The sequence below is a fragment of the Pseudorasbora parva genome, chromosome 7, assembly GCF_024679245.1.
Source record: "Pseudorasbora parva isolate DD20220531a chromosome 7, ASM2467924v1, whole genome shotgun sequence".
Classification (NCBI taxonomy): Eukaryota; Metazoa; Chordata; class Actinopteri; order Cypriniformes; family Gobionidae; genus Pseudorasbora; species Pseudorasbora parva.
In genome coordinates, this window is record NC_090178.1 from 1,479,938 (window position 1) to 1,495,636 (window position 15,699).

A 15,699-nucleotide genomic window follows, 5' to 3' on the forward strand; every position below is an offset into this window, starting at 1 on the left:
TTGAAAATGTTTTTTATTTTAAATAAATGCAGTTCTTTTGAACCTTTTATTCCTCAGATATATTAGGCTAGCCTGCCGTGCTCATCCTCAGCTCCAGTCAGAATATGAGTCTGATGCTCATTGGGCTGTGATTATGGGGCGTGTTTCAACCCAACCAGTAAAGACCTCGATTGGTCAGACCTACAACCAATCAGAGCAGCGGAGCGACGCATAACGTTAGTCGTCAAATGTCAACAGAACTCAACTGCACTGTGTTGCCAAGTCCGCGTTTTTTCCCGCAGGTTGTATTCTATGTCCGCGGGTTGAAGCGACTATTATGGGATATATAGACCCATGAGTGCGAATTTTAGCAGCAACCTTGCCAAAATAACACACATTTTACCCTCAAAGACCATTTTTTCCCCAGAGAACCCCCCGAGAAGCTATTGTTTAGGACTAGTAGTTGGCGGGTTTTGTTGTAAAAACTTGGAATAAACGCGCTGGAATAAACGATCTTTGCCGGTGTTGTAAAAAAATAAAAGAATTTAATGATACACAGAGCACTTACCCAACATGATCATCATTTCTGAGAGAAATAGTGAAGGTGATGCAAAGCCCCTTTGATGACGTGATGATTACGTTAATCTGTTAATCTGTCCGTCATCGGCTAAAGCCCGCCCTGATGATCTCATTGGTCAGTTTCTGTTGATCATCTGTCCGTCATCGGCTAAAGCCCGCCCTGATGATCTCATTGGTCAGTTACTGTTGATCATCTGTCCGTCATCGTCTAAAGCCCGCCCTGATGATCTCATTGGTCAGTTACTGTTGATCATCTGTCCGTCATCGTCTAAAGCCCGCCCTGATGATCTCATTGGTCAGTTTCTGTTGATCATCTGTCCGTCATTGGCTAAAGCCCGCCCTGATGATCTCATTGGTCAGTTTCTGTTGATCATCTGTCCGTCATCGGCTAAAGCCCACCCTGATGATCTCATTGGTCAGTTTCTGTTGATCATCTGTCCGTCATCAGCTAAAGCCCGCCCTGATGATCTCATTGGTCAGTGTCTGTTGATCATCTGTCCGTCATCGTATAAATCCCACCCTGATGATCTCATTGGTCAGTTTCTGTTGATCATCTGTCCATCATCGTCTAAAGCCCGCCCTGATGATCTCATTGGTCAGTTTCTGTTGATCATCTGTCCATCATCGTCTAAAGCCCGCCCTGATGATCTCATTGGTCAGTTACTGTTGATCGTCTGTCCATCATCGTCTAAAGCCCGCCCTGATGATCTCATTGGTCAGTTTCTGTTGATCATCTGTCCATCATCGTCTAAAGCCCGCCCTGATGATCTCATTGGTCAGTTACTGTTGATCGTCTGTCCATCATCGTCTAAAGCCCGCCCTGATGATCTCATTGGTCAGTTACTGTTGATCATCTGTCCGTCATCGTCTAAAGCCCGCCCTGATGATCTCATTGGTCAGTTTCCGTTGATCATCTGTCCGTCATCGTCTAAAGCCCGCCCTGATGATCTCATTGGTCAGTTTCTGTTGATCATCTGTCCGTCATCGTCTAAAGCCCGCCCTGATGATCTCATTGGTCAGTTTCTGTTGATCATCTGTCCGTCATCGGCTAAAGCCCGCCCTGATGATCTCATTGGTCAGTTTCTGTTGATCATCTGTCCGTCATCGGCTAAAGCCCGCCCTGATGATCTCATTGGTCAGTTTCCGTTGATCATCTGTCCGTCATCATCTAAAGCCCGCCCTGATGATCTCATTGGTCAGTTTCTGTTGATCATCTGTCCGTCATCGGCTAAAGCCCGCCCTGATGATCTCATTGGTCAGTTTCCGTTGATCATCTGTCCGTCATCATCTAAAGCCCGCCCTGATGATCTCATTGGTCAGTTTCTGTTGATCATCTGTCCGTCATCGGCTAAAGCCCGCCCTGATGATCTCATTGGTCAGTGTCTGTTGATCATCTGTCCGTCATCGTCTAAAGCCCGCCCTGATGATCTCATTGGTCAGTTTCTGTTGATCATCTGTCCGTCATCGTCTAAAGCCCGCCCTGATGATCTCATTGGTCAGTTTCTGTTGATCATCTGTCCGTCATCGGCTAAAGCCCGCCCTGATGATCTCATTGGTCAGTTTCTGTTGATCATCTGTCCATCATCGGCTAAAGCCCGCCCTGATGATCTCATTGGTCAGTTTCTGTTGATCATCTGTCCATCATCGGCTAAAGCCCGCCCTGATGATCTCATTGGTCAGTTTCTGTTGATCATCTGTCCGTCATCGTCTAAAGCCCGCCCTGATGATCTCATTGGTCAGTTTCTGTTGATCATCTGTCCGTCATCATCTAAAGCCCGCCCTGATGATCTCATTGGTCAGTTTCTGTTAATCATCTGTCCATCATCGGCTAAAGCCCGCCCTGATGATCTCATTGGTCAGTTTCTGTTGATCATCTGTCCGTCATCAGCTAAAGCCCGCCCTGATGATCTCATTGGTCAGTTTCTGTAGATCATCTGTCCATCATCGGCTAAAGCCCGCCCTGATGATCTCATTGGTCAGTTTCTGTTGATCATCTGTCCATCATCGGCTAAAGCCCGCCCTGATGATCTCATTGGTCAGTTTCTGTTGATCATCTGTCCGTCATCAGCTAAAGCTCAGCTAAAAATACACAATATGCTTCAAATGATTATTAATTTATGTAAATATGTAGTACTTTAACAACAAGACAATGAAATTGTTGTGGAAAAAAACTAATAAAACACCTGCCACTGCAGAAATTCGTCCCCCATCTGCCATTTTGAATGGTTAAGCCACGCCCATCTCGGGAACTTGGGGATCAAAATTATTCCCGAACTTCCCAGTGCTAAACATGACATCAGAGGTAGTTTGTGCAATTTTTACCTCAAACTCTTTTTATTTTAATTCTCTCTTATTTACGATAATTCTGATAACACGTGAAGGCAGCATATTACTAGCCTAGAAACCCAGACTCGCCAGAGCGGCAGCAGATCTAATCTGGCTAATCTAACAGACACGACTGATCTGACCAGCCATGATTCTTCAGTCTCAGCTTCTGCTGCTTTCAGACTTTACATTCCAAGATGCTAATAACATTTTCATGACGCTTGCTTTATTTTTCTTCAGCCTGTTTTAACTTGCCTGTGTGTGTGTGTGTGTGTGTGTGTGTGTGTGTGTGCAGGCCGCTTGTGTACCCGTCATGCTCAGTAACGGTTGGGAGCTTCCCTTCTCAGAGATCATCGACTGGCGTACGGCTGCTGTCATTGGGGACGAGAAACTTCTCCTGCAGGTACGACTGACACTGCTCCTGTATCCATCTGCTCCATCTGCTCCTGTCTCCATCTGCTCCATCTGCTCCTGTCTCCATCTGCTCCATCTGCTCCATCTGCTCCTGTCTCCATCATCTCCTTCTGCTCCTGTCTCCATCATCTCCTTCTGCTCCTGTCTCCATCTTCTCCTGTCTCCATCTTCTCCATCTTCTCCTTCTGCTCCGGTCTCCATCTGCTCCCGTCTCCATATTCTCCATCTGCTTCGTCTCCATCTTCTCCTTCTGCTCCTGTCTCCATCTGCTCCTGTCTCCATCTTCTCCATCTGCTCCTGTCTCCATCTTCTCCTTCTGCTCCTGTCTCCATCTGCTCCTGTCTCCATCTTCTCCATCTGCTCCTGTCTCCACCTTCTCCTTCTGCTCCTGTCTCCACCTTCTCCTTCTGCTCCTGTCTCCATCTTCTCCTGTCTCCATCTTGTCCATCTTCTCCTTCTGCTCCTGTCTCCATCTGCTCCTGTCTCCATCTTCTCCTTCTGCTCCTGTCTCCTTCTGCCCCTGTCTTCATCTTCTCCATTTGCTCCTGTCTCCATCTTCTCCATCTGGTCCTGCGTTCATGCTCTCCATCTGCTCCTGTCTCCATCTTTTCCATCTGCTCCTGTCTCCACCTTCTCCTTCTGCCCCTGTCTTCATCTTCTCCATTTGCTCCTGTCTCCACCTTCTCCTTCTGCCCCTGTCTTCATCTTCTCCATTTGCTCCTGTCTCCATCTTCGCCATCTGGTCCTGCGTTCATGTTCTCCTTTTGCTACTGTCGCCATCTTCTAAAACTGCTCCATCTCCTCCTCCATCTGCTCCTGTCTCCATCTTTTCTGTCTGCTTCTGTCTCCATCTGCTCCTGTCTCCTTCTGCTCCTGTCTTCGCCTTCTCCTTCTGCTCCTGTCTCCATTTGCTCCTGTCTTCGCCCTCTCCTTCTGCTCCTGTCTCCATCATCTCTGTCTGCTTCTGTCTCCATCTGCTCCTGTCTCCATCTGCTCCTGTCTTCGCCTTCTCCTTCTGCTCCTGTCTCCATCTGCTCCTGTCTTCGCCTTCTCCTTCTGCTCCTGTCTCCATCTGCTCCTGTCTCCATCTGCTCCTGTCTTCGCCTTCTCCTTCTGCTCCTGTCTCCATCTGCTCCTGTCTCCATCTGCTCCTGTCTTCGCCTTCTCCTTCTGCTCCTGTCTCCATCTGCTCCTGTCTTCGCCTTCTCCTTCTGCTCCTGTCTCCATCATCTCCTTCTGCTCCTGTTTCCATCTGCTTCGTCTTCATCTTCTCCATCTGCTTCGTCTTCATCTTCTCCTTCTGCTCCTGTCTCCATCTTCTCCATCTGCTCCTGTCTCCATCTTCTCCATCTGTTCCTGTCTCCACCTTCTCCTTCTGCCCCTGTCTTTATCTTCTCCATTTGCTCCTGTCTCCATCTTCTCCATCTGGTCCTGCGTTCATGTTCTCCATTTGCTCCTGTCTCCATCTTCTCCATCTGCTCCATCTCCTCCTCCATCTGCTCCAACTCCTCCTGTCTCCATCTGCTCCTGTCTCCTTATGCTCCATCTTCCCCTCCATCTTCTCCTGTCTCCATCTTCTCCTGTCTCCATCTTCTCCTGTCTCCATCTTCTCCATCTGCTCCTCCATCTTATCCTGTCTCCATCTTCTCCTCCATCTGCTCCTGTCTCCATCTTCTCCTGTCTCCATCTCCTCCATCTTATCCTGTCTCCATCCACTCATGTCTCCATATTTTCCTCTGTCTCCATCTCCTCCATCTCCTCCTGTCTCCATCTTTTCCTCTGTCTCCATCTCCTCCATCTTCTCCTGTCTCCACCTCCTCCATCTTCTCCTGTCTCCATCTTCTCCCCTGTTTCCATTTGCTCCTGTCTCCATCTTTTCCTCTGTCTCCATCTCCTCTATCTTCTCCTGTCTCCACCTTCTCCATCTGCTCCCTATTTTTTAAAACTGTGCCTTTGATTGGAAAGGTAGACAAAACATGATCACACCGCACCTTCTCCTCACAGATTCCATCGACGGTTCGCTCCATCCATCAGGACCGCATTCTGTCTCTCCGGCAGCAGACGCAGTTCCTGTGGGAAGCGTACTTCTCCTCGGTGGAGAAAATTGTGCTCACTACATTGGAGGTAAGCAGCTGATCAATGCGTTCAAGACACAAGGCCATTAAAGGGTTAGTTCACCCAAAAATGAAATGTCTGAAGGTCCAAAAATAACAAAAACTACGACTTTATTCAGCATTGGCTTCTCTTCCACGTTCGTGTTCAATCCTCAAATAAAGATTCAAACGGTTCTGAATCAGCGAATCGATTCATGATTCGGATCGTGTGTCAAACTGCTGAAATCACGAGACATTGGCGATCCGAATCATGAATCGATTCGCTGACTCATAACGGTTTGAATCTTTATTTGAATCTTGGATCACTGAACACATTTTCACAGTTCTCATTACTGTAATGCAGATGTAATTATGGGTTTGCAACTTAATGAAAATACTATAATGAGAATCATCCAGGTACATGATTAATTTAGTAGCATAAATGCAATAAATGCTCATGATGTATAAATATTTAATATTAAATACTATAATGAGAATTAACCCCCCACACACACACACATAATGGCACAATTCAAAAATAGGCTTAAAGGCATAGTTCAGCCAAAAATGAGCCTGTGATGTTGATCTGCTGACCCCCAGTGTATCCAACATGTAGGTGTGTTTGTAGGAGCCATTTATACTCACTTTAAGACAGGTTAATTTTATTTTCCTATTTTAGCCACTAGAGGGAGCATTGCACTAGGCGTGGCACTTCACTGAGAGTTGAGTATATTTACAGGTGTGGTAATTTAGTTAGACAAGGTGTGGATGGCGGGGAACACACGGTTCTTACTGTTGTTGAGGCCATCCATGCCGAGGCTTACAGGATAGCCTCAACAGTGTGTGTTTCTTCAGGAGAACACAAATGAAGATTTTTAACTCAACCGTTGCTGTGTGCCGGTCATAATGATGTGAATGGGGAACAATTCTATGAGAGCAAAACAAACAAACAAAAAAACACGCTTAGACAACACACACACACACACCCTGCTGCTCCTGACGACACACTGATGTCTTAAGACACGAACCGATCGCTTTCTGAGAGAAACACAACAGTATTTGTGTAATTTTTTTTACCTCATATCAGACGAATCTCATCTAGTGTTCCCAATTGTTACCCATTCACATCATTATGACCGGCACACAGCAACGGTTGAGTTAAAAATCTTCATTTGTGTTCTCCTGAAGAAACACACACACCTACATGTTGGATGCACTGGGGGTCAGATAAAAATCACATTTAAATTTTTGGGTGAACTAACCCTTTAATATAATTATTCAGTGTTTTTGCACAAATTATTTTACCCTCCTAGAATGAATTGCATGCAATCATTCATGTCAGGAGCTATTCCTGAATGAAAGCGGAGCTCCATCTGGCCGGTCTCAGGCTCTGGTTTCGCACGCTTCTCCCCAGAGGAAGTGTTTAAGCTCTGAGATGTGCTGGATTGCTGTGGGTGTGTAAGAGGACACCCGGGTCAGGTCTTGGAGGGTTGGATCTGTTGTGCCAAGCATTAATATGTGTCCGAATAAACATGGCTTTGGCTTTGGTTCAGCTGGCCTCATGTTTATGAAAGGCTTTTTAAACGCTCGTGAAATTTTTGCCTTGTTAAAGGGTTAGTTCAGCCAAAAATGAAAATTATGTCATTAACTCGTCTCCCTAATGTCGCTCCACACCCATAAGACCTCCGTTCATCTTCACACACAGTTTAAGATATTTTATATTTAGTCCGAGAGCGTATGCAAGTGTATGCACACTATACTGTCCATGTCCAGAAAGGGAATAAAAACATCATCACAGTAGTCCATATGAGACATCAGTGGGTTAATTAGAGTCTCTTGAAGCATCCAAAATACATTTGGGTCCAAAAATAACAAAAACTACGACTTTATTCAGCATTGGCTTCTCTTCCGCGTTTGTGTTCAATCCTCAAATAAAGATTCAAACGTTATGAATCTTAAAGCGATCTGAATCATGAATCAATTCGCTGATTCATAACCGTTTGAATCTTTATTTGAGGATTAAAAACAAACGTGGAAGAGAAGCCAATGCTGAATAAAGTCGTAGTTTTTGTTATTTTTGGACAAGCATTAATAAGTGTCCGAATAAACATGGCTTTGGCTTTGGTTCAGCTGGCCTCATCTTAATGAAAGTTAGGCTTTTTAAATGCTCATGGAATTTTAGCCTTGTAAATGATTGTCTTACAAAATCGCATACTTCCCTACTATATAGTAGGCAAAAAACAATAAGTGACAAGAGGACAAGAATTCCCAGTTCTCATAAAAGAGTACGACCTTCTTCTTCCATTGAGATTCTAAAGTGTGCATTGACAGCTAAAAATGAATTGACCTCAGATCTTGAAAATAAATTTAAGTAAACAAGAACTGTGAACAAACAAGTGTATTATATGACAAATACTGTATCAGTGACTCAGTATGTACTTTCAGTGATGTTTAATTTATATATTTATTTATTATGCGATTATTAATTAAGTTGCGAGTGCAATGCGCTTGCAGAGAGACTCCGCCCACACACTCTTCTAATTGGCTGTGATTTTTGAATGATTTTGTCGCATCTGACTTGGACAATTTCTTTGTCAAAAATTGAACAAAATGGACAAAAATTGCTTGTCGCTGGAATCTTATCACATCTCATCTGGTTGAACACTGTGTAATAGCTCCAATGAACTGCAGTGATTCAGAGACGTTATTAAAGGGCTCAGAAAATTGTATCAGAACATCTTGTAACTTTCCAAACTCTTTCTGGATGTCCTCTTCCAGATCATCCAGGACCGTGTTTTGCAGCACAACGGCCGCAGCATGCTGATGTGGAACCGGCTGCCGGGAGGACTCTTCACCCTGCCACAATACTCCACCTATCTGGGCGACTTCCCCTTCTTCTACGCCGTACTCGGTAAGTGATGCATCACTAGCCACACCCCAAACTCTCCACCTGCTACAGTAGCCACACCCCAAACTCTCCACCTGCTACAGTAGCCACACCCCAAACTCTCCATCTGCTACAGTAGCCACACCCCAAACTCTCCATCTGCTACAGTAGCCACTCCCCAAACTCTCCATCTGCTACAGTAGCCACTCCCCTAACTCTCCATCTGCTACAGTAGCCACTCCCCAAACTCTCCATCTGTTACAGTAGCCACTCCCCAAACTCTCCATCTGTTACAGTAGCCACTCCCCAAACTCTCCATCTGCTACAGTAGCCACTCCCCAAACTCTCCATCTGCTACAGTAGCCACTCCCCAAACTCTCCATCTGCTACAGTAGCCACTCCCCAAACTCTCCATCTGCTACAGTAGCCACTCCCTAAACTCTCCACCTGCTATAGTAGCCACACCCCAAACTCTCCACCTGCTACAGTAGCCACACCCCAAACTCTCCATCTGCTACAGTACCCGCACCCCAAACTCTCCACCTGCTACAGTAGCCGCACCCCAAACTCTCCATCTGCTACAGTAGCCACACCCCAAACTCTCCACCTGCTACAGTAACCACACCCCAAACTCTCCATCTGCTACAGTAGCCACTCCCCAAACTCTCCATCTGCTACAGTAGCCACACCCCAAACTCTCCATCTGCTACAGTAGCCACACCCCAAACTCTCCACCTGCTACAGTAGCCACACCCCAAACTCTCCACCTGCTACAGTAGCCACACCCCAAACTCTCCATCTGCTACAGTAGCCACTCCCAAACTCTCCATCTGCTACAGTAGCCACTCCCCAAACTCTCCATCTGCTACAGTAGCCACTCCCCAAACTCTCCATCTGCTACAGTAGCCACTCCCCAAACTCTCCATCTGCTACAGTAGCCACACCCCAAACTCTCCATCTGCTACAGTAGCCACACCCCAAACTCTCCATCTCCTACAGTAGCCACTCCCCAAACTCTCCATCTGCTACAGTAGCCACACCCCAAACTCTCCACCTGCTACAGTAGCCACACCCCAAACTCTCAGTCTGCTACAGTAGCCACTCCCCAAACTCTCCATCTGCTACAGTAGCCACTCCCCAAACTCTCAATCTGCTACAGTAGCCACTCCCCAAACTCTCCATCTGCTACAGTAGCCACTCCCCAAACTCTCCACCTGCTACAGTAGCCACACCCCAAACTCTCCATCTGCTACAGTAGCCACACCCCAAACTCTCCATCTGCTACAGTAGCCACACCCTAAACTCTCCACCTGCTATAGTAGCCACACCCCAAACTCTCCACCTGCTACAGTAGCCACACCCCAAACTCTCCATCTGCTACAGTACCCACACCCCAAACTCTCCACCTGCTACAGTAACCACACCCCAAACTCTCCATCTGCTACAGTAGCCACTCCCCAAACTCTCCATCTGCTACAGTAGCCACACCCCAAACTCTCCATCTGCTACAGTAGCCACACCCCAAACTCTCCACCTGCTACAGTAGCCACACCCCAAACTCTCCACCTGCTACAGTAGCCACACCCCAAACTCTCCATCTGCTACAGTAGCCACTCCCAAACTCTCCATCTGCTACAGTAGCCACTCCCCAAACTCTCCATCTGCTACAGTAGCCACTCCCCAAACTCTCCATCTGCTACAGTAGCCACTCCCCAAACTCTCCATCTGCTACAGTAGCCACTCCCCAAACTCTCCATCTGCTACAGTAGCCACACCCCAAACTCTCCATCTGCTACAGTAGCCACACCCCAAACTCTCCATCTGCTACAGTAGCCACTCCCCAAACTCTCCATCTGCTACAGTAGCCACACCCCAAACTCTCCACCTGCTACAGTAGCCACACCCCAAACTCTCAGTCTGCTACAGTAGCCACTCCCCAAACTCTCCATCTGCTACAGTAGCCACTCCCCAAACTCTCCATCTGCTACAGTAGCCACACCCCAAACTCTCCACCTGCTACAGTAGCCACTCCCCAAACTCTCCATCTGCTACAGTAGCCACACCCCAAACTCTCCATCTGCTACAGTAGCCACTCCCCAAACTCTCCATCTGCTACAGTAGCCACTCCCCAAACTCTCCATCTGCTACAGTAGCCACTCCCCAAACTCTCCATCTGCTACAGTAGCCACACCCCAAACTCTCCATCTGCTACAGTAGCCACTCCCCTAACTCTCCATCTGCTACAGTAGCCACTCCCCAAACTCTCCATCTGCTACAGTAGCCACTCCCCAAACTCTCCATCTGCTACAGTAGCCACTCCCCAAACTCTCCATCTGCTACAGTAGCCACACCCCAAACTCTCCATCTGTTACAGTAGCCACACCCCAAACTCTCCACCTGCTACAGTAGCCACTCCCCAAACTCTCCATCTGCTACAGTAGCCACACCCCAAACTCTCCACCTGCTTCAGTAGCCACACCCCAAACTCTCCATCTGCTACAGTAGCCACACCCCAAACTCTCCATCTGCTACAGTAGCCACACCCTAAACTCTCCACCTGCTATAGTAGCCACACCCCAAACTCTCCATCTGCTACAGTAGCCACACCCCAAACTCTCCACCTGCTACAGTAGCCACACCCCAAACTCTCCATCTGCTACAGTAGCCACACCCCAAACTCTCCACCTGCTACAGTAGCCACACCCCAAACTCTCCATCTGCTACAGTAGCCACACCCCACACCCCAAACTCTCCACCTGCTACAGTAGCCACTCCCCAAACTCTCCATCTGCTACAGTAGCCACACCCCACACCCCAAACTCTCCATCTGCTACAGTAGCCACACCCCAAACTCTCCACCTGCTACAGTAGCCACTCCCCAAACTCTCCATCTGCTACAGTAGCCACACCCCAAACTCTCCACCTGTTACAGTAGCCACACCCCAAACTCTCCACCTGCTACAGTAGCCACACCCCAAACTCTCAGTCTGCTATAGTAGCCACACCCCAAACTCTCCATCTGCTACAGTAGCCACACCCCAAACTCTCCACCTGCTACAGTAGCCACACCCCAAACTCTCCATCTGCTACAGTAGCCACACCCCAAACTCTCCACCTGCTACAGTAGCCACACCCCAAACTCTCAGTCTGCTACAGTAGCCACTCCCCAAACTCTCCATCTGCTACAGTAGCCACTCCCCAAACTCTCCATCTGCTACAGTAGCCACTCCCCAAACTCTCCATCTGCTACAGTAGCCACACCCCAAACTCTCTACCTGCTACAGTAGCCACTCCCCAAACTCTCCCTCTGCTACAGTAGCCACACCCCAAACTCTCCACCTGTTACAGTAGCCACACCCCAAACTCTCCACCTGCTACAGTAGCCACACCCCAAACTCTCCATCTGCTACAGTAGCCACTCCCCAAACTCTCCATCTGCTACAGTAGCCACTCCCCAAACTCTCCATCTGCTACAGTAGCCACACCCCAAACTCTCCATCTGCTACAGTAGCCACTCCCCAAACTCTCCATCTGCTACAGTAGCCACTCCCCTAACTCTCCATCTGCTACAGTAGCCACTCCCCAAACTCTCCATCTGTTACAGTAGCCACTCCCCAAGCTCTCCATCTGCTACAGTAGCCACTCCCCAAACTCTCCATCTGCTACAGTAGCCACTCCCCAAACTCTCCATCTGCTACAGTAGCCACACCCCAAACTCTCCATCTGCTACAGTAGCCACTCCCCAAACTCTCCATCTGCTACAGTAGCCACTCCCCAAACTCTCCATCTGCTACAGTAGCCACACCCCAAACTCTCAGTCTGCTACAGTAGCCACTCCCCAAACTCTCCATCTGCTACAGTAGCCACTCCCCAAACTCTCCATCTGCTACAGTAGCCACACCCCAAACTCTCCACCTGCTACAGTAGCCACTCCCCAAACTCTCCATCTGCTACAGTAGCCACACCCCAAACTCTCCACCTGTTACAGTAGCCACACCCCAAACTCTCCACCTGCTACAGTAGCCACACCCCAAACTCTCCATCTGCTACAGTAGCCACTCCCCAAACTCTCCATCTGCTATAGTAGCCACTCCCCAAACTCTCCATCTGCTACAGTAGCCACACCCCAAACTCACCATCTGCTACAGTAGCCACTCCCCAAACTCTCCATCTGCTACAGTAGCCACTCCCCTAACTCTCCATCTGCTACAGTAGCCACACCCCAAACTCTCCATCTGCTACAGTAGCCACTCCCCAAACTCTCCATCTGCTACAGTAGCCACTCCCCTAACTCTCCATCTGTTACAGTAGCCACTCCCCAAACTCTCCATCTGTTACAGTAGCCACTCCCCAAACTCTCCATCTGTTACAGTAGCCACTCCCCAAACTCTCCATCTGCTACAGTAGCCACTCCCCAAACTCTCCATCTGCTACAGTAGCCACACCCCAAACTCTCCATCTGCTACAGTAGCCACACCCCAAACTCTCGATCTGCTACAGTAGCCACTCCCCAAACTCTCCATCTGCCACTGTAGCCACTCCCCAAACTCTCCATCTGTTACAGTAGCCACACCCCAAACTCTCCATCTGCTACAGTAGCCACACCCCAAACTCTCAGTCTGCTACAGTAGCCACTCCCCAAACTCTCCATCTGCTACAGTAGCCACACCCCAAACTCTCCATCTGCTACAGTAGCCACTCCCCAAACTCTCCATCTGCTACAGTAGCCACTCCCCTAACTCTCCATCTGCTACAGTAGCCACACCCCAAACTCTCCATCTGCTACAGTAGCCACTCCCCAAACTCTCCATCTGCTACAGTAGCCACTCCCCTAACTCTCCATCTGTTACAGTAGCCACTCCCCAAACTCTCCATCTGTTACAGTAGCCACTCCCCAAACTCTCCATCTGTTACAGTAGCCACTCCCCAAACTCTCCATCTGCTACAGTAGCCACTCCCCAAACTCTCCATCTGCTACAGTAGCCACACCCCAAACTCTCCATCTGCTACAGTAGCCACACCCCAAACTCTCGATCTGCTACAGTAGCCACTCCCCAAACTCTCCATCTGCCACTGTAGCCACTCCCCAAACTCTCCATCTGTTACAGTAGCCACACCCCAAACTCTCCATCTGCTACAGTAGCCACACCCCAAACTCTCAGTCTGCTACAGTAGCCACTCCCCAAACTCTCCATCTGCTACAGTAGCCACACCCCAAACTCTCCATCTGCTACAGTAGCCACTCCCCAAACTCTCCATCTGCTACAGTAGCCACACCCCAAACTCTCCATCTGCTACAGTAGCCACACCCCAAACTCTCCACCTGCTACAGTAGCCACTCCCCAAACTCTCCATCTGCTACAGTAGCCACTCCCCAAACTCTCCATCTGCTACAGTAGCCACACCCCAAACTCTCCACCTGCTACAGTAGCCACTCCCCAAACTCTCCATCTGCTACAGTAGCCACACCCCAAACTAAACTAAATATAATATAAATTGTCTAGAATAAATATATTGCTCTTGTTCTCCACAGGTATTAAACCACAGCAGAAATTCACAGCCGTCATTCACGCAGTCACGCCTCTCGTATCCCAGTCTCAACCGGTTTTCAAGTTGCTAGTAGCTGTGGCCAAATCACAGTACTGTGCTCAGGTCAGTGTTATTTACATACTATAATATTATTTAGAAATACTATTAATACTCGTCTCATTCACTAACATTAGCTAGATTAGATTTATATGTTGATTAATGATCAGATTCAGAGATGATCAAACACAGATGAGACATAATGATGATGATCACGTTATTTTTCATATGCATCTGCTTACATGCTATCGGTTGTCTTCCTCGCATAGGAAGTTCTTTAACGCGGCGCGATAAGATTCCCGCAAAAAGCAACTTGTCTGTCCACACCAGACGCGATGCACAAACTTAAAAAACGTTTCTAAAATAGATTAATCGTGTGCCGTTGTTGCGGCTGGTTAGGACAAAAAACTCAAATTAACATGGAAAAGATAGCTTTTATTGCATGTTGCGGCATCGCGTCGTGTGTAGTTTGGACATGGTGTAACAGTGGAAACACGGAAGATTTTGTTTTTGGTCTGGAAGTGTTTTCTCACATATAACGGAAAATTGAAGTCAAGTCAAGTGCGTCTTTATTGTCATTCCTCTATATCAATCAATCAATCAACTTTATTTATACATGTATACATTGGAACGAGATGGCGTTTCCTCAGGACCATGGTGCAACATGAAACATTACACAACAAACATAAAGTTCAGTAGCTCAGGACAATATACGAGACAATAATACAAGACAATAAGTACCCTGGAAAAGCATAGAAGAAGAATAGATACATATTAACTTATTTAATATGTAAAACGTACACTACAACTAGTAACATGGTTATATTTTTGCATAGCAGCAAGACTGGCAGAAGTGGCTACTGTACGTCAGTATTGCTTGCAGTAGTATACCGTATATACCTGAATATAAGACGCGGTTTTGTGTCCTAAAAATAGGCTGAAAAGTGGGGGGTCGTCTTATATTCGCGATATAGACAAAATCACATATCTATTAAACTGACGGTAACAAAGTCGCGCTGTTGAAGCTCGCGCAGCCACTCGAGAAGAAAACCCCCAACTCATGAGCGACGCTCACACTGAGAAACTGCGCTCAACATTCAAAATGTTGTTTTTATATTTATAACATAAGATACAATTAAACAACATCACTCAACCAAAAGAGTGTTTTCCCGAATACCATCACGACTGAAAATGACACTGATTTCATATGAAAGCTCCATAAACAAATTAACATTAAGTTGCTTACATTTTAGTTGCAGTATTAAGGTTTTTTGTTCCATTTTAGCAGCAAAAATAGTTCCAGACAGCAGAACCATAACGCGTCTTACAGTGCGTGTTACTGAATGATTCAGTGTTTGAATGAATCAGTTGAGTCAAAGATTCAATAACCTGTTTGTAAACGACCGCCTCAATCTTGAATTTCCTGTAATCAGCCGTTTTAATGAATCGTTTGGATGAATCGACTCAATGACTCACTCGTTAAGACTCACGGGCTGCCACCTACTGGTGTTTTATTTTCATGTTTAAACATACTTTCTAAAAGGTCTTATTTATCCAAAAAATACAAATCTCATAACATTATTTAATGCAGTTGTAATTTTTCAGTGTAAATTATTTAATTTGATTGGTAACAGCCCTATAGTATCTTATTTTAATTGAATGTATAGATCAAATTTAAGATCAAATTTAATTTATTTTTTATCTTAATATAAGATTAGGGGTAAAATGCCCTTTAAAAACAATCACATTTTTTACTCGGACAAGTGAATGACCGATTTACTTATCCGAAGGACAAGTACATGAACATGCTTAATGTCGAGCCCTGTAATGAATGGT

At 46.8% G+C, this 15,699-nt stretch overlaps 1 protein-coding gene across 1 annotated transcript in view; it reads left to right on the plus strand.

Annotated features, from left to right (window-relative positions):
- ext1a (exostosin glycosyltransferase 1a) overlaps positions 1-15,699 on the plus strand; it is a 90,945-nt gene that overhangs the window by 61,626 nt on the left and 13,620 nt on the right. The window contains exons 3-6 of the mRNA XM_067447758.1: positions 3,179-3,286; positions 5,302-5,421; positions 8,169-8,301; positions 13,811-13,929. Coding sequence (XP_067303859.1) covers positions 3,179-3,286; positions 5,302-5,421; positions 8,169-8,301; positions 13,811-13,929 — 480 coding nt within the window. The remainder of the gene's footprint in view (positions 1-3,178; positions 3,287-5,301; positions 5,422-8,168; positions 8,302-13,810; positions 13,930-15,699) is intronic.